Raw genomic sequence first — 26,636 nt, 5'->3', positions numbered from 1 at the left:
TCCCGCGAACGCTCCCCGGCCTCCCCGCAGAGCGATGCTTTCTGGGGCTCAGAACACAGAGAACCAGAACCTGAAAGGGACCCGAACAAGTCAGAACTGCTTCGTTGTGAAAGCACAAGCAGCCCCCCAACATCAGGACATGCACCACCACAGAGAGGAAGCCGCAACTTCTTAGCAGTTCTTTGCATCCCTGCTATCAGCAATCAACTTTTAGGGAACGTTCTGTGAGCCAGAACAGATGAGGAGCAACACGCCACTAGCGAGCAGCAGAGACAAGACTATCAACCTCACTTAGATGAACGAACAGAGGAGTCAAATGAGATTAATCCTGTCTCACTATAGCCATCAAAATAAGAAATATATTAATACTCATTAATAAGAAAAACAATACACTTAAAGAAAATCACCGCTACTATTTTCAAGACTGAAAGATAGGACAAACCTCAAAAGTATCTAAATCATGTCTGTTATAAGCTTTTTGCAAAACAGGTATAAGTTCTAGTGAAAAGACTGTCTCTTAATTGCAATGACAATATTGGGACAACACTTGCCTCATGTCCATGTTGTTGACATGCACTTAGATCATCAAACTAAAGGAAGTGTTTTAAAAATAAGCGTGCATTAGGTTTTGCAAAATGGTGCATTTATATTTTTTAAGATTTATGTTGTTCATGAAAAATTCATTTAAACAAATTAAGTACATACTTTCTAATTTTGAAAATACGACAATTTCCCACTCCCACAAAAAGAAGTTTGCTACATACAGGATTACAAAAGCCTCTGAAGAATTACTCAGAAAGATTGACTATAACCCGGGCTGTTGACATCAGATTTACCAATACTCCTTGTAATAACTCCTACATGAAAATAAATATGGAAGAAAAGCATAACAGCATTTAAATACATACAAGCTGTTCATTCTTTCCGCAGCAAAGCAGAAGAAATTTATTGCTTTAGCCATTCAACAGGATCTTTAAATCCAAATAAGTCATAAATGTTTGAGCAGCGCAGAGCTGAAATGCACACAAGCAAAGGCGCCCCGTTTATTCCCGGGACGTACGAAAGAGCTGTGGCCCACAGGCAGGGCTACGAGCGGGGGGCAGACTTGCCTGGGGTCCTTCTGAATGCTGTCGATGGAGGGGGAGCGCGTGGTGCCGTCGTCGGCGGGCGCCGCGTGCTGCAGCCGCCCGTACACGGGCTCCGCGAGCCGGAACGGCGCCGCGCGGTAGGGCTCTGCGTAGGTGGCCGCCGTGCTCAGCGCGTAGTTGTTTCTTTGGTAGGTGAGCGTGCTGCGCTGGCTGGACGATCGCTGCAGGTTTCCCACTCCTGCCGCAAAAACAGCATTACAAAACACAGGCACCAAAGGTCTACTGAAGAAGCAAAGTAACCCTGGGTCAAAGAGGGTGACCAAAAGAGGGGCACAAGGGAGAGGCTGCTCCTTCAGCTGAAATCCCCGCAGGAAGCGTCGCCAGAAGATGCCGCCAGCGACAGGAGGAGACTCCGGTGGAAACAGATTTAAAGCCTGATTTGCTTGAGCATCTAAAGCACAAAATGCATCTTGCGACTTTAAACAGAAATCATGCTCTAAATTGTGTTTTAGAAATCAAGCTCCAAAGTGCTTAATAAAATTCAGTCATCAACAGCAATTTCGATTTGTCAACAGTACTAAAGAGGGAGAAATAATTAAACAAAAAAAATCTTATAACTGATATTATATTTTCCCTTTTCCAACTATTTGCAATTTTTTCCTGAGCAAACTTAAAAAATAATAGGAAGAACCAGGATTAAAGATGCTTTCAAAGCATTAAGGTTGGGAATCCAGAAATTCAAATGCAATTCTTCAAATGCTGATGTGGTAGTTTTTCTTTGTAAGGTAACCGGTATTAAGTAAACCAGAAAACAGAGAATTTACATTTCTAGTTAACTTTCCTCATTAGCACATCCTGACAAACATAGTTTGTCTGCTTTAAGCTGTGGCAGACAAGAGAGGATAACTGCAAAATCCCTTGTCTCCTTCAATACACAGCACTCTCAGCACTGCAGTTATGTAAAAAAAGATTTAAAAGATATTTTTAAATATGTAAAAAATGACCTAAGAATTGGACACATCCCTGTAAATATTTCTGGAGAGTTGGTTAGCTAAATCACTCTAACATTTAGACAATTTTTAGAAATTACTCCACTTTAGTGATTAGCCTTAAAAAAACTTCTTTGCAAAATAAATTTTACATTTTTCTTTACATAAAATCACTTTAACATTAGTTTTTTGCTTAAGCAGTTCATAATTTGTTAGTAAAAATTATATCAAATATTAAATACAGAAATATTGCAGTTTCACTACAAAATCTTCAAATATAGCATTTACTACACTACAAAACACAAATTACACTGCAAAAGATGTTAAGTGTGCAAGCTATCGTTTTACTGGATAGACAAAAAATGAACAAGCTCAGTGAGAGAATGGGGCACAAAGAATGCAAGAGTGTATAATAAAGTATGTGTCACAAGATGCTCTTTCCTCAAGCCTACTTGAGTGCACCGTGTCAAATGGGAAATATTCTGGCTCTAGGTTGTCACAGATATGCAGCACCAAGCACTCCGTGACAGCACCACGACACCTTTCCAGTTGCTTCAGGTCTGTCTCGCACTTCCCTTGCTCTGTACCCTCCTCCTTCTGCCCTGAAGCCAGCACTCCACGTGCCCTGCAGCGCCGGAGGCTCCGGAGCAGCCCGGGAGCCTTGGCAAGGCCCGAGGGCAGCGCCGCGAGCGCGTCACCCACCTGAGCCCGTTCGGTACAGGGCCGCCTGCGAGCCGTGGTGCAGCTCCACGGTGCCGTGGTTGGGGCTGCGGTACACGGGGCTGTAGTAGGTCCTGCCCTCGTAGATAGGCGTGATGTGCAGGTCGGGAGACACGGCGGAGCGCAGCTCTTGTCCCAGCTGGCTGTGCTGACTGGCGTACGAGCTCCGCAGGCCTGGACACAGGGGGAGGTCAATACGTACCTGTCCAACACCCCTTTGAAATATGAAAGCAATCATGTGCAGATCTTTCTTGTGTTAGCCATGAAAAAGTGTTAGCTATGTCACAAAACTTTTAGAAGAAATTAAATACAAATACGTTAATAGAGGATAGTATTAAACTATGGTCAAACACTTTTCGTTAAACTGTTTTGCATTAATAGCATTAGATGCTTAATACTACTAATCATCTAATTAGATTAGAACTACATTCCTTTGATTATGCTTTCCCTACAAACTGGTAGGTTTTTAACTTTTCCAGCTCAGCCCTACTCACAGTATCTCTGTGTTAGCAGTAGGCTGCAGCACACCAGCAAGGGCAAAGCGAGGCAGCGCGCACAGCTCGCCACACCGGCGCCGACGCCTGAACCCGACACAAACCCCGCTGTGAAACAGGCGCAACCCGAGCTGCGGGCAGTAATCTTGAACACGAAGGAGTAGGTAGCATAAGAGCCAAACACTTCTTGCAGGGGTAGACGGTACCACAGGCCAGCGGCCACAAGTTGCAATGTGCAAAGTTCGGGTCCAACTTCAGAGAAAGTTTCTTCATCAGAAACGTCGCAGACTGCAGCCCATCAAGAGGGCTGCAGGTCTCCAACCTTGGAGGTGGCCGGTCCTCAGCTGTACAAACGCCCCTGAGCTTGTGCCAGCCTCGGTCCGAGCAGGGGGCTGGACCAGATCACCAACCCTCTGCGACTCCGGGTGCCTGGGCAAGGCCTGGGGCTGAGGCGGCCACGGCGATGGACCCAGCTCCAGCCCACAAGGTAGTTCCTCCACTCGGGGCTCCGCAAGCCAACTGCCTGACACGCAGACCCCACGGAACGCCGGCGCCGCACCAGCGCGGGTCGTTCGCATGCACGCCTCATCCGCGCAAGGAGACTGCTCGCATGACCCGTGAGCGCAACCTGCAACCAGAACAGCGACGTCTCCCGGCTCCGGGCGGGAGGCCGAGGAGCACAGCGCAGGCGCCTGCGCTGAGCTGGTTGTGCCTCAGCACGACGGGGGATTTGCTCCTACCACCTGACTGAACCCACGAGGGGAGCAGCCCTAGAGGACTCTGTCTGGCCTCGCCACACACTAAGCAGCACCAACACAACAGAAATTGAAGGCTGGACCTCTCGGATGACGCTTGGAATTGGTTTTCTGCGACTTCCTGAGCAGCATAAGACAGGGATGTCTTTGCATTCTGAGTGCAAATGTAAACTTACAGGGTCTAATGGTGAGAGGTGAGGAGGTGTCTCAGCTCCACCAGTGCCTCTGCTCCTCTGTTTCTCAAATTCTCTACAGGTGATAAAAAGGACTGTTAATATTTATCTACATACAGGGACGCTGCAAGACAGGCTTGCTCTGCTGGATGGAGAATTACTACTGAAGCCATCTGCAATTTAAAGGAATCTGCTCGTCATATATGCAGACATCAGCAGCCAGATGAAGCAAAGCGCAGCGGCTAAGCTCTTCTTAAAGAACAAGCCCTCTTAGTTCCAAACACAGGCATTACAGCACAGAGCCAGATCTCCTTCCCCCTTGTTAAAACTACTAAATTCCATCAGTCTGTAAGAATAAATTTCTTAAGCTTTCCTATTTCATCAAATTTGAAAACTTAAATATGTATCAGAAAATAAATGTATATATTACAAGTTTGTTTTTATATATTATTGATTTTTTAAAACTAAACATATTACAAAAAATTTATATAATGCTATTGCAAGATGTCACCAGGAATAAACATAATTTGGAAGTTGATTAATAAAATTATTACTGAGATCTGATATGTGATCTGATAATTCTAAACATTAATGCAATCTTGACAAAATACAGTCTAAACTGTAAGTAAGCCAAAGAGATGGGCAACTTTTTCCAATTTCCTACTTCATGCAAGAGATAATACTCTAGTTACAAGCTACAACAGTCCTTACAATTGTCTTGTGTTGAAAACACCAGAAAGTTGAAGCTCTTCCTTTCTCAGTTTGAGGGTTCCTCAGCGAGAGGAAGCGAGAGACTAATTCAGAACATTTAGTCCATTTTGAGGAGAAATGCAGACACGTTACACCCAAGATATCAACTGGTAGGATGATTACAAGGTTCTACAAGTGATGAATTCAGAGCTTCAAGCGAGAGCAGGATCCAATCCAGGGCAACCTATTCCTTTAGAACCAGACAGTAAAGAATGTGGTTTGAAGGCCTACTAAAACCATAAGGAACAAGCCAGTTTGAAGAAAACCGAGCATTAAGTTGATGTAAATACATCTTACAAAAGAGATAGCACTTTTGGAATCACAGCTATTTCAATATCTTTAATTTTCCTAATGAAGTAAAATTAAAAATGGGATAGGATCAACCCACTTCATCAAAAATCAGCTTTGTTCTTCACTTTAATACCATGACAGTTGCTTAAATCTCATCATTTATACACATTCATTCTAATAATGTAATTGTAAAATTCTCTAGCCAATTAAAAGATAGCAGGCCTGTTAAATCTTCAAGAGATTTTTATAACTTTATGAGGAAAAAAATCATGGTATTTTTTATATTTAACAATGAAGTTCAGTCATCCACTAACTTTACTAGCTGCTAAAATGCAAACGGACATATTTTATTCCATTTACTAAATCCTTGTAGATTACTGAAGTTGTCTTGAACAGCACAAGCTGCCCCGTTGCCTATCACGCCTTCCCCCCTTTCCAGTGAGGCGATATTGGGATGCACATCTTGGAGGGCAGCCCCAGAGCCTCCCAGACGCAGCGAGCCCCGCTGGCCGAAGGGCACCTGCCTACAGACAACTGCAGCATCCTCACCGTTCTAGCACGGCCATCCAGGCGCGGTCTAGCCACGGCAGCACAGATTTAAGGAGGTGAAGCAAAGCCATTATAAAAGTTTAAATAGCCTATGATATATTTTGCTCTGGTGCAACTGCACTAAACTCTCCTTTCCCCCTTACCTTTTGCAATTGGATGGCAGTTTTCCTCTACCTCATGTACTCCACAACATCACATTAAAAGCAACATACAGACTGGCATACATTTCTATAAGATACATTTATATAAAATCAAATGATTTCTTGTCATCATAAATACTGTCCTTTTGCTGTTCATTACTTTCATTTATGAATATGCTGAGGAGCACAGGTCCCAACATGGCCCTGCAGACTCAGCTGGTGACATGTCCTCACTTTAAAAAAATCTTTCTATTCATTTTTCCCTATATTGCTTATCTTCCAACCAGCTTCTTATCCATGGCAGCTTACCTTCTTCAAAGAATTTTTTGTGATGGGTCTTAATGAAATACTCTACTGAACTCTAAGTAGACCATATTAATCTTCCTTTAAAGAACTGCAACAGATTTGCGAGGCATGACTTACCCTTACCTAAAAACATGCTGACTCAGCTTTCCCCAAAGTATCATATTTATCTCTGCGTTAAACGACTCCGCTCTCCTTCAGTTTCTGCAAATCTGCCTGTTACAAATGTTGAGTTAACTGGTCTGGAGTTTCCCGGGTAGATCTGGAATTCTCCTCAAAATCGCAAGCTTTTGTCAACTTAGAAATGTACTAGTACCAAAAGCTTGCAGGTGGACCACTGCACATAAAGTTAGTAGCTCGGCCCTTGCACTTGTGGATGAACATCTTCTGTCCTCAACACGGCTGCCGAGCGCTTTGCTGATGCGTCTGGTAGCAACTGGGGGCAGATCCTTCAACACAGCCCCTCTGATGAAGGCTTCTAGACGGAAAGTCTGCACTGGCAACAGACATACCTTTGCTTTTCCAAACTGCATCTTAAACCCATTTTGTCACTCTTCGCTGAACATCTTATATCCTTTTCCTTCCTTCTCATTTGCACAAAACTTTACCTTTCTGAGTCATGTGTTTTTACTTTTGATATCCTCCCTCACAGGAAAGTTTAGCCACACTGGCTCTTTAAAAACTTTTGTGAAATCAAGCTATAAAACGTGCCATGCGTTTTCCTTTGGTCTTTAAGCGTAGCATCTTTAATTACATACAACTACAAATAGTTTTACTTCATCTGTCCCTCTCAAGTTTGGACTTCTTTTGGCCTCATTTAACTTAAATCTCTCAGCAGAGGACTTCCTGATGGCTACTGGTGCTTCCTGCGAGTGTACAGTGTCACTGACACGTACGGCTTGACATGAGCATTCACAACCGATGTGCAGAACCCACCAGGGCTGTGTCCTAATGCCGCAGAGCTTACAAAACACAACTACAACGGCATTATTGGTTTTCTGCCCTGGCTGGTTTATACTAAGCTTTAAGCTGCATCTTTACCTTTTTACTAACCTGTAAGGCTGTCTGGACGTGGCGGGACCATCCTCTCGTATATCTCATACTGCTGTCCATACGGTTCCATATCATGAATTGTCCTTTGTAAAGTTGTTCCCAAGTGCTGCGGGACCGCAGTCATGCCGGAGCGTTTCGGGGAGGAAGATCCCAGCTGGGTTTGAGAGGGGGAGGCTACTCGGGCTTGCACATCGGCAAGGGCCAGCGGGGAGCCAACGCGGGCCGAGGCCGCGTACTGGGCGGCGCCGCCGTTGGCGCTCGAGGCCTGCCGGGCCAGGCGGCGCGCGGCGGGCGGGGAGGCAGGTCTCTGCGCGGCGTAGGGCGACGCGGCGCGCGGCGCCGGCAGCGTGGTGGACGAGTAGGCGCCCGCGGGGAGGGCTCTGGGCTCGGCGAGCGGCGGAGAGCCGTAGCCGCTGCCCAGGGAGGCGCGCAGCGAGCCGCGCGACGGCGAGATCCCCGTGCCCACCGCGTAGGAGGGAGACTGCGCCCGCGAGGGCACCGAGCTCACGCGGCGCATGGTGCGGCTGGGCGCGATGCTCACCGACGGCTGCTGGAAAACGAAAAGAAAACCTCTGTCAGACCTATCCGGTAGGCCAGACATTTCTCCTCCATAAGCTCTCAGACAGAAAAGTCAACTTAACATGTATACAACTTAACAATATACAAAAGGAGCTAAACAATAAGTTTGCCCTAAATATCATTCATTCTTTAAATTTTCCTATTCTTCACATTCCAATTCTTCATATTTTTTTTTCTAATCAGAACTTCCTAATAAAGAAATCAGCAATTTAGTATTAAAAGACCCTCCATTCGTCACTCTTATTTGGCTTTGTAGGTTAATGTAGTTATGCTTTCTTTAAAAACAAGCCAGTACACTGGAAATTCAGGAACGGTTCTGCAGAGAGCTCTGGTACAGCTAATAATGCTTTTTGATTACTACCTTAATATCGATCCAATTAATGAAAAAAAGGAAAAAAAAACAAGTGGTAGAAGATACAGGAGCCCAAACATCTCCTTTCATTAAGCACATGTTTACATATGGGCTAAAATGCAGGATATTTTATCCAAATCACACAGAAACAATTCGAATGGGATGATGTTACCCTGGCAGTATATTAGCAGCACACTCTGTAGTCCGAAGTCCCTAGAAGTTGTACTTATTTTCACTTGCAGTAAATGAATCAGATCATATGAACATTGACATCAGTGAACAAATCTATTTTGCCAGACATTTATACTTTTTAAGCAGCGAAAATGTTAATTCAAACAATGTAATTTAATAGCATTAATTCCTGGGTATAGGAAGTGTAGCTCCAACTACGTATCTATTGTCTTTAAAACTTTGTTACAGAGAGTAGATACAAGAGTACTATTTTGAGCATACCTGAACTAAAGCCTGTCCTTCAGCTCGTGAACTTCTCACCAAGTGGTTGTTGGCAGCTCCAATGAGGGAATGTTGCTGTCTATTTTCTGGATTGCTCAGGTTTTGGCTGTTATGGAAGCTGCTTACTTCCTGGTACCCACTATCAGAATAAGAATTCATTTGTGTTGAACTTCTTGAGTTACCTACAGATCCTGTAGATATGAAGCCAACATAGGAATAAATGCATTACATACCTTTATGAAAACAAAGTTTTACATATGCAGATATTTACTGCATTCATAGTTATATTGCATTGTTAGAGAATCAATATAGAAACATTCTCGTATTTAAAAAGCACACAACAGACCCTCACTTTCATGGAGAGATGTCTGTTCTGGAGAGTAGAGGCTCCCCTGCTCTGGCTCCGTCCGGACGTGATAGGCATTGGTGTGAGCGCTCTCTGACACGCGGGGTTTGTTTGCGCTGCTGGCTGGAGCATCTGGAAGAACAAATCAACTGGGCAAACACAACGTACTCAGGTAAGCTTCCTGCAAATTCAGTAAGAGTTATTTTCTCATACGTGCTCTAACGAAGAGCTTCCAACATGACACGTCTATAAACAGAGACTGCTGGTTGACTTGTACCAGCTACCACACCAACCAAAGGAACCTACTCTGGCCTTAACGGCTCTCAAGAGTCTGCACCTCTCAAGAAGATCTACAATTCTCAGCTTTTAAATGTACTGTCCAAGCTACTGGGATGAAAAATGTAGCTGCTTATATAGAAAATATGAAGATGCTTATGCTCTGAAAAGTAGCTCTACTGGAGTACCCAGAAATAGCTACCATATTTTTAATTGATACTAGTAATGCTACTGGTATTTCAATAGAGCTTCATAATTAAAAGGTCAGGTTGAATTTCATCCATACTTGGTATCATCAACTGAAACAATAATAAATCACGAAATATCAACAAAACGCATTGTGTTGAGGAGCATGGGCTCCGCGCCAGCGGCCGTGCAGGCTGAGGGGACCCGTGTCGCTCTCGCGGAGCAGGGACAAGGACGGGCTCAGCGCAGCAGCGGAGCAGGGCAGCGTGGAACGGCCTCGCTGCAGGGGACACGTGTCGCTCCCGTGGAGCAGGGACGGGCTCAGCGCGGCAGCGGAGCAGGGCAGCGTGGAACGGCCTCGCTGCGGGGGAGCCGTGTCGCTCCCGTGCAGCAGGGACGGGCTCAGCGCGGCAGCGGAGCAGGGCAGCGTGGAACGGCCTCGCTGCGGGGGAGCCGTGTCGCTCCCGCGGAGCGGGGACAAGGACGGGCTCAGCGCGGCAGCGGAGCAGGGCAACGTGGAACGGCCTCGCTGCGGGGGAGCCGTGTCGCTCCCGCGGAGCAGGGACGGGCTCAGCGCGGCAGCGGCAGCAGCGCACAGCAGCGTGGAACGGCCTCGCTGCAGGGAACCCGTGTCGCTCCCGTGGAGCAGGGACGGGCTCAGCGCGGCAGCGGAGCAGGGCAGCGTGGAACGGCCTCGCTGCGGGGGACCCGTGTCGCTCCCGCGGAGCAGGGACGAGGACGGGCTCAGCGCGGCAGCGGAGCAGGGCAGCGTGGAAAGGCCTCGCTGCAGCACCCGCTGCACCAGCCTGCAAAAGGGAGCTCTCAGCTACAGAGCACTTGCACTCATGAAGCCAAAAAGAAGTATCCTGACCTTTAATAATGCAGAGCTGTACACGTAACACTGGCGTCTCAACGACTCTACCATAATGCCAAATAATTGCAATATAATGCAATATCTGTACTTAAAATGGTACTCAGTAAGTGCTATTACAAGCAGTAATCGAATACCATTCAAATACCAGATTAAAAAAAAGAAAAATCGCAACCTCCGTGATTCAGAGAATCTCTGCCGTCAGCATAGTTATTTGACAGTAGTACTTGCTTAGGTCAAAATCATCTAGTAATTTGATGGTAATTAATTATAATAAAAGCTGTTATTACCAAATTAAAATAGGACTTGATAAGAAATTAATTTCATCATTAATTTCATCCAGAGTGCCCCTAGAAATGGTTCACAGACCCACACTAAAATAGCTGACTTCCAGGATCTTGTAACACCAACCTGGACATGAGGCAGAAGTGGGTATTGAAACAGTCTTTTGAATAAAAGAGTTCTGAGGATTGGACATTTAAACTACTCTTTAGTTACCTTCAACAACAATATTTTAATTTTCAGATTATTTGGTTAAAATAACACAAGACCTTGTTATTTTGTGTATTAGGAACTATATGACATTAGATCAAATTCAAAGTGACAGACAATTTCAGGAGAAACACACAGGGAGAAATGAAAGTCATTTATACAGTGCCACACCAATGTTCCTAAGTAAAACCTTGGTGCAGTCACGCACTTGCCACCAAGCAAATGCTTTCACTCTGCTAAAAAAGAAGATTGTTTAGACTCTCTAACAAAGGCAAGAATGCACAACAAAATGACTTTTTGTTTCCCTATCTCTTCATGAGAAGAACGGCCTAAATAAAATAACAGCCTTTTATAAATTGCTGCTGATCTAATATTCTATTTATGAGCATCTGCAAAATAACATCACGTTATATTTCAGCAGAAAATTCTGTGTAGTTCAACTAATGCATTAAGTACTTTCAGTTAAGGACTCATCCCACCATCCGCTGATGGTTTTTTAATATAAAGCACTATTTGCACACAGGAAAAAAGATGATTTATGGGAGCATTTTCATTTATCTTTAACTTCAATATTTTTCAGCTCATAGTTGGTAAACTGTGTGCCAACTTCCTGTGCCACGTGCTCTAGGTGACCCTGCGTGTGCAGGGGTTGGACTAGATGAGCTCTAGAGGCCCCTTCCAACCTTCAGCATTCTGTGATTCATTCTATGATTCTATGAAACTAGCATCCACTGACATGCTTTAAAATAAACCTTAATAGTAAATAAGCAAAAAAAACCAAAATCTACCAACCCTTTAAAATCACTATCTAAATTTAAAGATTAAATTAAATTTGTATCAATTTAAATCCTGAGCAAAATCTTTTCAAACATACCCACTTTTGAGCAATTACTCTAGGTGAGCCTTACTTTGGATACATACAGAGATGTAAGGAATTCTGGATTTATAGTAATGCATACACTATTTGAATAGAAATGTTGTTCTTAAAGGAAAACCAATATTTTTGCAACCTGTTCTTCTAAAAAAAGAACTGTGTTCCTAGGCTTCCTGGCTTTGTTCCTTTCTCAAGTCCTACCATTTTGCAGAAACTTAAGTTTCCCCTCCTAGGGCGATGGGTACAGAAGATTTCTAAGGAAAAAGGGAACAAGTGGCAGGAGAGACTTGAAGTATAAGATAAGAAGAAATGGATAGATGAAAGGAAGAAAAAGGAGCTCATGGAAAGTCAAGGAATAAAAAAAGAAACAACTGAAAAAGCTTGTTGCTGCAGCAAAAAAACTGAGGAGGAAATAAAATAAATATGTGGAATGAGATGGAATGAAACTGGATGAGATGAAATCACTAAAATAAAGATTGAGATCTGTCAAAAGATCTCCCATTGTGGACAGTCCCTGATAGAATATAGAATGAAGGAAAATAATTTGAGAAGAAAAAGAGTTTTCAAAATGAAAGAATGAACCAAAGTGATTCCTGAATTACTTGAAAAAAACAAGCTTTTGTTTTTTTTCTTTTGTTTAAAAAGATTTTAAAAAAAGAAACAGAAAGAGCAGCACAATGATTAGCAAAACTTAAATACAAAGGCAATCAGGTTGTTGAAAATCTTGGATTGAAAAAGAAGAAGAGCTAATGACTCAGCTGAGGTGAAACCATGGTGACTACTGAAACCATGCAACTCCAGTCACCACACACTACATCTAGGAATTTAGCCTCTAAGTTAAAGAAAACAGGAAGGAAAAAGGACAGTGGGAAATTTGAGAAATATTCTGGGGAAATGAGGAGAAACTTTATGTTGCTCAGCACTCGGTAAGTCCTCTGGAGCTGTAAACGAACAGCAGCAGAAGAAAACAGAACAGCCCTTCCTTAATCACAACATCTCTTATCCCACGGTGATTCCGAGCAACCCTATCCAACTGGGAAGGCGGCTCCAGTTTGGAAGCTGCCTCTCCTCCAGGGAGCAAGGGGCCGCTGGACCCGGCCGCCTCCTGGGCTCTTTCCAACAAATTCCTCTACTATCCTGAGACCTGTTGCATCCATTTTTTGCCAGGTGACACAAGAAACCCTGTCTTAAAAAAAGACCTAGATGTCATGTAAGATTGCCTTGTTTGCAGCATATGGAAAGCTAAAAACAAAAGGTATCTTCTTTGAAGGGATTTTTAGGGAAGGCAGCTCCTTATAGGAGTATTTTGGCCTTAAGAACCTTCAGCACTGAGAAAAGTAGACCTTCACTCTGGTTTACCTTTTGTCTAGGCAATGATCCCTTACTTCTGATATTATAAATTCTTCCGTAGTAATTCTAGTACCAGAAGACTAGTGTTTTGAAAGAAATTTTCTATTGCAATGGAATAGAATAAAATGCAATAAAAATGCAATAAGATGCAATAGAAAAAAAAAAGCAATAAATGAACAGGCAGTCACAGAAGCATAGTGAACTATTACCGTAAAAACTTCATGCTAATTAAATAGGAAATTCTCTGCCTCTTTTTTATACTTACAGTGAAAATATTTTCTGGTTTGAAATGGGCAATAAGTTTTCATTTTGGATAAGTGTATTATTCTTTCTTAATTGAGCTAACATAATTTAAGGTGGGACATAACAGCAACTTGCAGGTGGAATCCACAGGGTCTGGAACTGCCATGATTCCAAATACGCTCCAGTGATTAAGCAGATGACTAAGAGGTGCTGCAGAGGCGAGGTAGCTGTGAAACCTGCATGCATTCTCTACATAATTAAATGCTTTCACCACAATGCAGAACTAAGTTAATAAACTCTTAACAAGAAACCTAAAATTATAATTGCGTTTTTATTACATTAAAGCAGTTTGGCTTAACCTGATATTCCTTCAAGAGCGCCCAATTGCATTTGAGTAACACAATATAATGCCAAATCAGCAAGCAGAGAATCAAGGTCCCATTTCGGGTCCTGCTGTGTGTTCCTGAGATGTTGATTTCTGCACATCCACTTCATCACTCTAAACAGACCACCAGCTGTTCCAAGATTGACTCTTCAACCACTAAACGTCGTAATTGATGCAAAACCCTCATTAGCTAATGCTCTGATCTGGGAAATTTGAAGGTCAGATTAGATTATTTTAACAGTCCCTTTTGGCCTATACACTTAAATGTTGCCTTTAATAAGCAATCCTATCTACTTTCACCTAATATACTCAAGAGAAGAAAGATGTAAATGTACTGCAGACTAATCTTTCATTTTGGAAAGAAAGTTCAAGCTATGCTGAGATACAAAAATAGAAAAAATACTTCTGGGAAAACCCTCAAAAAATGAAGGTTATCTCAGTTTAACTAAGAATATCTGTAAAAAGAAGAACCTGACCTTTACCAGCCAAAGGAAAGACTGAAAAGTTGTTTTTGAATGAGTTGTAAAGGTGACCTAATATACAGGAAGACTCCTGCTACCATCACATCTCTCTCAGAAATCCAAGGGCACAAAAGGTGTAGTCCAGGCAGTAAAGTACCTGTGATTACCTCTACTTAAGCCAAAACATACTTCTGCAAGAACGGATGAACACACAGATCTCTCTGCATCTTAGCAATAGTACAATAATGCCATAGTTTGAAAAAGATACTTAGCATCACTAAGTAAACAAGGCCAATGAACAGTTTAGTCCAAAACAAGCAATAAATGGAAAAAAAAAAAAAAAAAAGAGGTAAAGTTTGGGGGCCTTAAGGCACTGAGACGGCAGAAGACACACACAGAGAACATACCTGATGATCTCCAAGGAAATGATTTTTCAGTAGAGCTGTTGAAAGGGAAAAAAATAAAGCAAGTTCAGGTTCATTTTTGTGACTAAGTGGCTAGTTATGGGTTCTTTTTAAACCAAAGCATAGAAAATGGTACAAAAAGCAGTAGGCTCTGATGCTCTGGGTAAACAAAACGCTGCAGCACTTTGCACGTGAGAATGGAGCTCTGCGTGCCCCGCTGTTCATTCCGTACCTCGCTGCACTGCAGGGCACCGCGGCCAGGAGCGGCAGCGAGGGGGGCTCCTCCTGCAGCGCCCGCACGGCGGCAGGGGGGACGCGCTCCGGCGAGGCCGCGCACGCCTCGCCCTGCAGCCCCGTGCACCGTCCCCGAGCCCACCACCGCCTTCGCTTCGGAGCGCTGATTTTTAATAGCACATTTCGGGGTTTGTAACTACATGACAAGTAGATTTTGTGCAACTTCATCAGCTTCTGGCTAGCAAGCTGAACCTCGTACTTTTCTTATTATAACCTCTAAAACTACTTCTGTTGTCAAAAATTCAAAAGAAAAATTCTACCAAAATTGATGTTGAATTCCAGAGTTTGTATAAAACTGAACAGATTTTATTTATCCAAAGCTGAGTTTTGAATGATAGCCAATGTACATGCATACTTTCCTGTGTGTGATCTTTGCTCTTCACTGAGCAAGCCCATCAAGTTTTTAATCATCGCTATAAGCGTATTCATCAATACTCTGCTCTGCTGAAATTAAGAAATATGCAGTTATCTACTTGACACCTGCAGGTCCGAGGACCACAATGCTACCTGAACGTCAGATCATACACGCTGTACCTCCCCTCTTTCTTTCGCTGATTTTGAAGAAACTGTTTCATACAATGAGATGACATCATTCACTGGTGCTAGCAAAAGAAAGTGCTAAACACACAGAAATACTATATCCTTGCATATGAAAGATTAAAAGATATATAATATATATAAATAATACACATTTTAATATATATTGTATATACTTTATATATAAAAATATATACACACACACACATATACAAAAATGTATCTACCAGACATATCTAAGTGAGAGTCTTTATACCTACAGGATTAATGAAAGATAAGAGTTGTCCTGACTACAAGCAAGAAGTAGAAAACTGTTCCTTAAACTAGTCAGCTAAGAAACTGACTTAAATTAATTCTTAATAAATTATTTTCTGCAAAAATTGCAGTGTCTACTCCCTAATAACTTAATCACGTAGTTTTTGTTACCTTTTGAACTTACCAATTCTCCAGCTCTGATAAGCATGCGTAATGCATTTTATTCTATTCTTTTGTTAAAAAGCAAATACCATCTGACCACTGAGCAGCTTTGCAGTCACTAATTTAACTAGTCTTGCTATCTCCTCCTGATATTAACGTGTAAGCTAGTGAGCCTATATATGTTGTACAGCAAATCTAAAAACATTCAATTCAATCTGTCCTTAGATGAGGAGGTTAGACATGTAGAAATGACACTTCTCTTTCACAGCTGTTTGCTCTAATCTGTAGGATTTTGAAGTAGAGAGAAATATTGTTACTGCCCAGTCGCTATTCACTAAACGGCGCAGAAGGAAAGCATAGCTAAAACATGAGACACGGAGGGAAGGAGAGCGCAGATGAAACGCCAGACAGAGGCCCAACCTTGTCGTTCGCTCTCAGGCCGCTCCGCTCGGGGCGCTGAGGCGCCGCGGCATGGCGGCCTGCAGCGAGCGTGAGGCGCGAGGCGCTCCCCGCTCCACGCTCCCCGCTCCGCGCTCCCTGTTCCCCGCTCCGCGCTCCCCGCTCCGTCTCCCCGTTCCCCGCTCCGCGCTCCCCGCTCCGCGCTCCCCGTTCCCCACTCCACACTCCCCGCTCCCCGCTCGGCGCCCGGCCACCGCGGCCGCCCTCCTCTCTTTCCTCGGCATCTGGCAGCTTCGCCCTATTTTTATACCTTTTTTGCCAGCTCTCACAGCTTTATTTCAAAGATGGTGCCTTAGTTACAGGATTGAACTAGTCACTGGAGCGGACGAAGCACCGGATGAACAGAGAGCTTTTGAAGCACTATCCTCTCTAGAAACAACTCTCCCAGTTAGATGTGTGGCTCCTGCTCTGGAGGGGAAGCTGACGCCTTGGTGCTACCTACATCCTTGGAGACACTGCACGTTACGTGGCAATTAAGCCTATTGTCTTAGCAACCATTCCTTCAAATGGAATATATTTCTACAATTTAAACAACATTCTATGAAGGAAAATTAGCAATTTCCATTTATATTTACCTTGACCACTTGCATACACCACTGTTGTAATCAAAAAGGGCAACAGTGGGAAAAAATGAAGCATCAAATTATTTTATTAAATATATTTCAATATATTAAAGTTATTTGAAAATGCTGGAAAGCTGTAGAAAGCAAAATACACAAGATTTTTTGAAAATGTATATACTTCACATGTTTTCACCATTGAAAGACACATACCCCATGAGCTAGCAAATGATTTCTTCACGGGGATCCATGTTTGTTGCTTCAGTAGAGTTGTCAGTAAAATCTTGCTGAACATATTGTTTCAACTGACCTTTATCTTTCATTTTAAATACCACCACCCAGAAGACATTTATAATTTTATGTGCTACGAAGCTGCAAATTCTTAATACAGGGGGATTTTCCAATAAAGTGGCATATATTTAACTCCATATACTGCAACATCACAAGTAACTGGCAACTATCAAAATCAGTAAAATGGCATTTCACATTTTTGCTATTTTTTGTTGATAGCAAATATTGACTCTTGATGACAAACATGTTAACTAAACTTCAAGATAGCTATCAGAAAAGCTGAAAAGGACTGCAAATCACCCTGACCAGGTGCATCTTAATGGCTGTGACCATGGCAGTGACCATCGCGACGCCCGCCCTCCTTCCGGGGAGCTTACACGTTCTCGACGCCACCAGAGGCTGGAAACGCGGCACGCACCTCTGATGTGCCACACGGGTCTACCCGAGAGCTTAGGGCTGCTATGCCCTAACGCGGGAGCCCGTCTGCGCACACAGCCCTGGTCACCCGGCGGTCCCGGTGTCCCCTGCATCCGCCTCTCCCGCTCGCCGAGGACAGCGATGCCCTCCGGTAGCCGCCCGCTCTGCTACTACTGGAGAATATAGCAAACATTTATATATGCAGATGCAGTCAACATTAAATCATTGCTCTCTTCAAATTTATCAGCAGTGCCACTCCACAATTTGCTTTTTTCTATTTGAACATCTGCAACCAAACTGCATTAAAAAAACAGCTAATCTCTTCAATTCTGCTGGCATTTAAAAGCTTCAACATCACTCCAACCAGGCCCACAGAAACACAAAACAAACTAAAACACACAAACAACTTACTTCTAGCAAGAAACTTGGCAAATTTCACTTATTTTTGATGTAGACATGCAAAAATCAGTTAATGTTTTATTTTTAAATTTCTGTAGACATAAGACAGAATGATAGCACATCCTGCAATTTTAAAGAAGCAGCTGATGTTGTCTGAGTGCCACAGGTGATGTGCCAAAGCAGAAATACAGTACTCAGCAACCAGAGAGGTTGATGGAAATGTCCTCTTTTCCTCTAAGCCGTTTTCTCTTGAAGACAATTAAAACATTTAAAAAGGAAGTGCTAAAAATTATTTAAAATACTTTTGCAGAAAGAATTTTGAAAGGACTAAGGAAGTGATTGAGTTGCTACTAGCAAAATATGCAACTATTGCTCCAATGCTTCCTTTAAGTATATAGTAGACAATAGTGGATATATTGGATATCTGAATTTTCAACTTTGATCTTTGTTTAGTTATGAATTTTTGTTATGAATTTGTTGTGAATTTTGTTAAGTAAAGCTAATTAAACCTAGAAATATATACCACTTAATATCTTATGATAGAAGCGAACCAAGATGTGCTTAGAAAAAGAGCGACCTGCCTCTAATCTACCAGAATTTTGTGACTAGTTGAAAAGAAAAAAAAAGAACAGCAAGCCTATTATCTTTTATTTGAATTTTCAAAGGTTTCTCACAAAGTTTGTGACAAAGAGTCACTTAGATAACTGACTAATCATGTCAAATTCAGAAAAATATTTCTATCAGATTAGAAAATAGCTTTACTTTATAATTTTTAAGTGACAAAAGATACCTTTAGAATATTCACAGAATTCCAAGTGGAATAAGTAGTTTAACTACTTTTGCACGAAGTACTGAGATCTGTAGATGACATTATTTATTAATGATTTGACAATAATGAAGGGGAATATCTGTATGAAGGTGTTATGGCAAAACTGGAAGTGGTTACAGGCAAGGAAAAGAGTAGCTCTGTGCCCACTTCAACCACTAATCAAAGCACTCAGAAGCATCACTCTTACTGCTGTTGACACAGGACTCCCTCCAAACCTGAAAAAATCTAAATTTCCCTGTGGGAAAGAAACTGAACAAACATGGAAGGAAACCTGTCAACAGAAACTTCTGTACAGTCAAAAGAAGCCAATAAATACCATGCTGTGAGAGAACATGAAAAAATAACCAAAAAACTGCCGAGGCTGTTATGTAAACTAGCAGCCCTTTTCTGGGTGTCCTTCCTATCAGGGAAACAGCAGAAATGGAGATAAGAAGAAAGGAGTTAATGTCATAAAATAATTCTAAAATAAGAGCATATGAAAGTGCAGAGTATAACCAAATGGCACAGAGAGAGGAGGAGACACACTCAGTGAGATTGATGGTTTTGGGAACAAAGAACAAACAAAACCAGCACAATCTACTGTTAAGTTCTGTAACCAAGGTCAAAAGATACGATTATACTCTAAAATGTAATAAAATAAGCCGAAATATTTAATGTAATAAAATAAACTCCAGATATTTATCTATTATTTTTTAGAATGCAGAGAATAGGAAATCTATGGTTAGATTAAAGAGGATCTGAAGCATTTTAAACAAAACCTATAAAGCCTAAAGCAATCACAGCATGGAGCAGTCCCCGACAAAGGGACATTCTCCCACTCGGCAACAGAGCCCGTTTCTTTGCCTGCAATGGGCAGTACCAGCCACGGTCAGGAACCTGAGCACCAGTTGTTTTATCCCAGAGGGCAAGTAGCTCCCAGCTAGCCAATAATAATCTAATCATTACCCCCTCCAAATTTAACGAGTAAATAAATTATTTAGTTAGGTGCCAAAAAACGTCCTTCCAACAGCTCTATTATTAAAACATGTTGATTACTGTGCATTTCTCTCTGCAACAAAGATAATTAACTATATCTTTTTGTATTTTATATTTATTACAGCTGTTTGATTAGGGTTTTTTTGTTTTGTTTTCAAATTTGAATATGAATACTAGCTCAAAGAAAAACTTAAATTACTACAATTTTTTTCCCCTCTCCAGAAAGTATATACTGATTATAAGGGTAATTTTTATGAACATCATAATTAGCCATGAAAATTTGGTGACATCATATATTACAATATATGTAAGAAATTTCAACATTTAAGGTGCTGAGATATTTGATGTGTTGCATGAGCAACGGTGACCAGTCTCCATAGGAGCCACAAGGGAAGCCCAGCTCCGCTGCAGCCAGCCCGGCGCGGGGCCCGGAGGCCTCTCGCTCATCGCAGCCCCGCGAACAGGCACGAGGCACCGAGCGGCTCAGCCCAACGCTGCGCTTCTTCCCAGCAAAGCCCCTTCCTTCCTTCCTTGTCAGGAACGCGTGCGCACACATAAAGTGCAATACATGGGGTGCATCCACAATAAATCATCAGTGCTCAATTACAGGTTAATATTTCACTAAATCCCTCTAGACTGTTTTTCACTGCTGGAGAAACTGCACGTAATCTTCTTTTTTCAGTACTAATTAAAATATAATCTGTTATGTAAAGCAAAAAAACTCACCATTCTAGTAACTATAAAATACATTTAGTTTCATAAAGCCCAGAAGATTGGTATTGTCACAGTGTTACTCAAATTAAATGAATACTTCCAGATTAATGAAAATACTTTGCATGCACTTGAACATAAATCACGTACAGATAACCAGGTACACATGTTTAATTCCAGCTGGCAGGAGCTACTACCCTCTTGCTGTTATTGTGGTAGTTGTGTTTTTTCCCTGACATCCGGATGAAGCTGACCCGTGCAGAAGTGACTAAACACGGCCCTCCCAGCGGCCTGCACGGATGATGGGAGCATGCTGACCAGCCAGCACTTCAAGGGTCGAAATATTTTTAACTATTTACTGCGCTGCCAACTGTACTTGCATTCTTTAAATGTCTATTGTGCCCCTTACTTCTTTTTGCCTTCCTTTGCTAAGGTGCCCGTGAGCAGCCTCTGAGCACAGTATTTCACAACTACATTAACAGTAGGAGCTGGCTGGCTCCCCGCAGCGCTGCGTTTGGGCACGTCCAGAGACACGGGGAGGGCTGGCTGTGCGAGCACGAACCCGCCGGCACTGCGAGGGGAGGCGGCCGGAGCAACGCGCGGCTCCGGGACGCGGCTCCGGGACGCGGCTCTGCCAGGGACGACTCCTCTCCCACCCACACGCCCGGCAGCCCGGAACCGTGTCCCCATCAGCTGCCCGGTCGGGCTTACGGTCAGGTGCCATGGGGAGCAGGAGGCTGAACCTCCTGCCGGCTTCTTTCCAGGGAAACATGTGCATGGGAGGGAGCAAGAAGTGAGAAGATACAGCTGGAACCTCATCCTGGTCTTCCGAGCTACCAATGACCTTGCAGTGTATAATACATGTTAAATAATTATGTACAGCACTGACATTATCCTGAGTCATTTCAGTCTGCTAAGAGGTTTGAAAGTGGATGGGACATCATTAAAGAGCTGAGCGGATTATCCATTTATAAAAAATTAAAAGAGGAAATTAGTTTATTTGGAGATTACTTGCCTGTTAAAATTAAGACATACAGGAGCCCTGAGATATCTCTCACCTACAGCTTGCTTCTCTCTATTCCTCAGACTTGCTGCTGTCCTCATCCTTCACTCCTCGTAGGGGAGCCAATCTATCACCTACTCTTGCATGCTGCTTTTACAGTTCCGCTGTAAAACAGGTGGGCAACAGAATAACAAACCTAAACCAAAAATACGTTCCCTAATGGCTGGCTCTTGTCCTGCTGCATCAGGAGGAGTTTTTCCTTCTATGCCACTATATGGAGGACTGTGCAGAAATATCTGCTAGCAGGTAAAGTGATTACTTCTAAGTGGTTCTTCTTTGAAATAAATCATCTTGTATCTGCTAAACATAAGGAAAATGTCTAGAAGGGTTTACAGGATATTAACTACAAAAGAATGCTTTTGAGGAGTTTATGTCATGCAACAAAAATGCTAAAGACCTGGCTCAGGTCAGTCGAACCAGGCACTGTGCTAATTCCAGGCTTAGAAGAACAAAATAACGTTAAGGAGCGTTACTTTCCAGCTACTGATGGGCAGCAAAACAAGGCACCCTCTCTTATGCGGCTCGTACAACCATGGCGAGCGCTGAGGCAGCTGCGGTCACTGCAGCAGGCGGCCGAGGACAGGACAGGAGCGCTCTCCTGCCTGCTCAGAGCTGGGGCACACGTGGCCAGGGAAGGGGCCGGGGGCGCTCCTGGGCTGGGCCCTGTCCCCTACGCGGCCTCGTGCACAGCCTGCCAGGCACGGCCTGCTGGGCCCAGCCATGGGCACAGCCGGAGGGGCACGGCCTGCCGCGGCCGGCCTCGTGCACACCCTGATGGGCACAGCCTGAGGGGCACAGCCTGAGGGGCACAGCCATGGGCACAGCCTGAGGGGCACGGCCTGCCGCAGCCGGCCTCGTGCACACCCTGATGGGCACAGCCTGAGGGGCACAGCCTGACGGGCACAGCCATGGGCACAGCCTGACGGGCACAGCCTGACGGCCCAGCCATGGGCACAGCCTGAGGGACACGGCCTGCCGCCGCTGGCCTCGTGCACACCCTGATGGGCACAGCCTGAGGGGCACAGCCTGACGGGCACAGCGTGCCGCGGCCGGCCTCGTGTACAGCCTGCTGGGCACAGCCTGCCAGGCCCAGTCACGGGCACAGCCTGACGGGGCTGGCCTCGTGTACAGCCTGATGGGCACAGCCTGACGGGCACAGCCTGATGGCCCAGCCATGGGCACAGCCTGACGGGCACGGCGTGCCACGGCCGGCCTCGTGTACAGCCTGATGGGCACAGCCTGACGGGCACAGCCTGATGGCCCAGCCATGGGCACAGCCTGACGGGCACGGCGTGCCACGGCCGGCCTCGTGTACAGCCTGATGGGCACAGCCTGACGGGCCCAGTCATGGGCACAGCCTGCCGGGCACAGCCCGCCGAGCTGCGCTACAGGGTTGACGTTACATGACACCGTCCCCTCGGCAGTGCTACCACCCCCGCCGGCTCTACCACAGTCACGCAGCCGCCCGGGCAACGCGCTGCCTCGCCGGCATCATTTCAGTGAAGCTCTATCTTATTATACTTATAGTCCAGCTCAAACAGCACTCTAAGCCATTTGAAGCCAAAGCCCTCACACCTGAGAGAGTTCCTGTTGCCACAGAGGCACCAAGCATGGGCGGTAGCCGTGCTCTGGCACATCGGTGCACAGGAGGTACCTGTGCCGTGCTGGTACCCGACTCCGGTGCTACCTGTGCTCTGGCTCGATGCACTACGAGCAGTACCACCCCCCGAGCTGACGGCGATTTGCAGATCTGGTTTGTGGGCAGGTCGGTCAGGAGCAATACCACATCCCTGATTTCAACAGCTTGAGCTGGACCTCAAAACAGTGTCTGAGCTCCCAAATGTTTTTATCGGCGCCCTCAAACCCCTACCATTTAACCTGCAAGCATGGGGAGATCAAAGCACTGGCTTTGATACAAAGCAAGGCTTACCTCCTTAGAATCATAGAATCATAGAATCATTAAGGTTGGAAGGGACCTCTAGAGATCATCTAGTCCTCCTCTTAGGAAGAGAAAATCTGAGCAAAGGGGAAAAATAGCAAGTTTTTTACATCTTATACTTCAATGTCACCTTCTTTTTTTTCTCTAGACCCTCTCAGGACAGACAGACATTGTACCTGGCTAGGAAATACCCATCCTCCTGCTTCCTGAGTGCTCAGTGTCCCTGTGATTCCTCTCCCAGGCTGCCAGCCTTGCCCAGCATCAAGTTTCCAACCCTCTCTGCCCTCGGTGCCCTCGTACTGAGCTCTTGTCAGTCCCACCAGAACATCGCATCAGCTGCTTTGGGAGAGCACACACTTCTACGGCTCGAAGCTTTGCTGACGTCTTTGCGGCTGCTTTGACACTCCTCACCTCAGCTGCTGCTCTGCCTTGCTCGGCTCTCCCAGCAGCTCTCGGAGCAATGTGAGGAAGCACAAGTGTCTCATACTCGAACATGGGTGTTTTCAGCCTCTCGCCCAGCCCCCCGAGAGCGCATGCACGTTGAAGGACAACGAGCGAAGAGTTAACCAAGGACCCGCGCCCCAGGGCCCCCGCCGAGACGCCGGGGTTACCCAGCGCCACGGCTGCCTTGCGCAGCGCCGTCACCCGTGCGCGGCTCCAGCTACTGCAGTGGGGCCGTTCAGAAAGGGAACCGGGGTCAGACACAGCAGCGTCTCTAAGAACTAAGAATATAATTATGTTTTATTTTTAAGTCTATGAAGTACTTCATTAATGAAGTATGGAAGACTTATGGCCCCTGAAAACATGTACTTGAAGAGTTTAATTAGACTCGCAAATTTACACATGCTAATATACATAACAAAATAACTTCATTCAAGTGTGAATGTTTTCTTTCTCTACACTTCCACTATCTCTTTTGTACATGTGGCATTGAGCCATAAGAAAGCAACCAAACCCAGAAATTACTCCATATTTACGAATGCTCTAAATTATGTTTTCCATTTTTTCCATGCTGAATGATAGTACTTGATACAACTGTATTATATCTAATGCATTGTACAGTGGTAACTACATATTTCAAAAAATGCACTGACCCTTAGATTCTTTGTAGGATAGGACAACTCCGGTCTCCTCTGTACATAAAATTTATATGTGAAAATATATCCCTATATGTACACATCAACATGGAGTTTTCTATAACCCGAAATGCAGGTACAACTGTTTCATCAGAAAAGAAATTAGCATGAAGATTTCCAGATTCAATAAAGCATTTAATATCTTTGAGACAAATGACCACCCAAACACATACAGTATATAAAAGTTTGCAAAGGAAATATCAATGATAATCATCATCAGTATAATACTTGCAGTTAAAAATAATAATTTGCTATAGCTATTGCTGCTGTATGTTAAATATATTAGGTATGTTTTACAATATTTAAAATATGCTAACAACACACATATAACAAGATACTCCCTAAAACAAATTTAACAAAGTAAGTACTTCAAAAGAACTGAATAAAACTAGATAATGATTAAAAAAATACTGTAAAGATTATTTGATTTAATTAGTACTGTTACTTGACACAAATATTTTTAAGCCTACCACATTTTTATTGGGATGAATCTTTAAAAATAAACTTTAGCAAACTTAAAGCAAAATTTAAGCTTTACAAACACTATACTGAAAATGCAGTCCATAATTATAGATGCCTCTTTAACACTCTCATAACTCTTCATGGCAAATCTACATTTTTTATACTTACGATACTAATGAGAAGTGAACAGCTGTTGATATGTATGTGTATATATATGCGTATATATGCGCATGCATATGTGAAGGTATGTGAAGGTGCGTGTATATATATGTATATATGCATATACATATATATAGCATAAGTACCACTAAAAAGGCCTTTAATTTATGGGACATATGAAAGTAGAGTCATTAGGACTTGTACCTTGTGCTGGCGATACTTGGTGATTCTGCTCCAAGCCTACATCTTTCTAGCTGATTAGCCACAATTTGCCTTTCCACTTCCAGTTCTCTGGTAAGTCTTTGAAATTGGAGCTCCTGAAATTTCAAAATAAAAAGAAAAGCATTCTTGATGTTAAAAAATGGGTGTGGATTAATTCTGCAGCAATCAGTATCTTGTTCTGACTCCTCTTCACTGGAAAAAATTATTAGAAGATTAAAGTGGGGATTTAATGGTTCTTTAGATCAATGCTTCCTGCAAATACTAACTTATCACCTGTTAAAAATAGGAAACCAGTGTTCAAGCATCAGTGATTTTTACTTGTCCTGCAATTTAAATTTTGGTATTTCCTTCTGTTGCCATAGCCTAATAAATAAAGACTCTATAAGGTCAGTCTTCGTTTTCATCTATATCAGAGGTATGCTAGAAAATACTGTATTCTCTCCTTTCCAGTTGCAAAACTTCGAATCCTAAACTACACTATGTTGTGACTTCTGTATTTAAAATTTTTAAAATTTATTGTTTCAAAACGGTAGAGGGTAGCAACATGCTCTTTCAACATTTCTGGTTTCAGATTTTGTTAAATTTCTTGGGCAAAGTTATCAACCCTTCCCCACTTTACGAATGCTGAAAATAATGCTCAAAGCAAAACACAGAAACAAGTGACTACTCAGAATGATCGATGTTAAAATCTAGAAAGATCTGCTATAAACAGAATAATCTAAGAATCTGTATTATGTCACCAAGGGATGAGAGACCTTCTGCTTTACAGTTAGAATCCTTTTCTATCATTAACAAAAGCTAAGAGAGCAATAGTATTATTTTTCAAATTGGTGTTCCACATTCATTGAATGTTAAGTAAACTCTTTAATAGTATATAAAATTAAATAAACTATACAATTTAAGAATTGGATGAATTTTGGATCAAGTCTTACATCAAAGTAGCACAGAAGAATCTATTTAACTTTGAAGAGTAAATTAAATTACTAACAAGCTGTATTTCTTGAATATATGCCGTGCAATTGTATTCCATAGCAGTTACTTGCCTTGCTGTATTATAGAAGTCACTTTGGTCATGTATTACAGCTAGCAGACACTGTTTTCCACACCTCAAACCGAAAGGAAACGCAAACACTTTATTTTCGTCAGTGGACGCTAGACGAGGGCTCCGCTCCCGGCAGCTGAGCACGGG

The 26,636-nt window shown here is 43.4% G+C and overlaps 1 protein-coding gene across 2 annotated transcripts in view; it reads right to left on the bottom strand.

Moving 5' to 3' along the window:
* Nucleotides 1-26,636, bottom strand: part of PKP4 (plakophilin 4) — a 64,525-nt gene that overhangs the window by 28,467 nt on the left and 9,422 nt on the right. Inside the window, exons 2-8 of one of the 2 annotated variants that reach the window (XM_088519806.1) lie at nt 25,430-25,542; nt 14,581-14,615; nt 9,036-9,167; nt 8,690-8,880; nt 7,306-7,852; nt 2,780-2,971; nt 1,106-1,326 (exon numbers count right to left, since the gene is read on the bottom strand). In XM_088519806.1, coding sequence (XP_088375932.1) covers nt 1,106-1,326; nt 2,780-2,971; nt 7,306-7,852; nt 8,690-8,880; nt 9,036-9,167; nt 14,581-14,615; nt 25,430-25,542 — 1,431 coding nt within the window. The remainder of the gene's footprint in view (nt 1-1,105; nt 1,327-2,779; nt 2,972-7,305; nt 7,853-8,689; nt 8,881-9,035; nt 9,168-14,580; nt 14,616-25,429; nt 25,543-26,636) is intronic. The other variant, XM_088519807.1, reaches the window with a different exon arrangement.

The sequence above is a fragment of the Tinamus guttatus genome, unplaced genomic scaffold (assembly GCF_059628265.1).
Source record: "Tinamus guttatus ecotype Peru unplaced genomic scaffold, ASM5962826v1 Tinamus_guttatus_pri_ptg000073l, whole genome shotgun sequence".
NCBI classification, from domain to species: domain Eukaryota; kingdom Metazoa; phylum Chordata; class Aves; order Tinamiformes; family Tinamidae; genus Tinamus; species Tinamus guttatus.
Note: the sequence above shows the minus strand (reverse complement) of the source record. Positions and strands in the feature narration are given on the sequence as shown.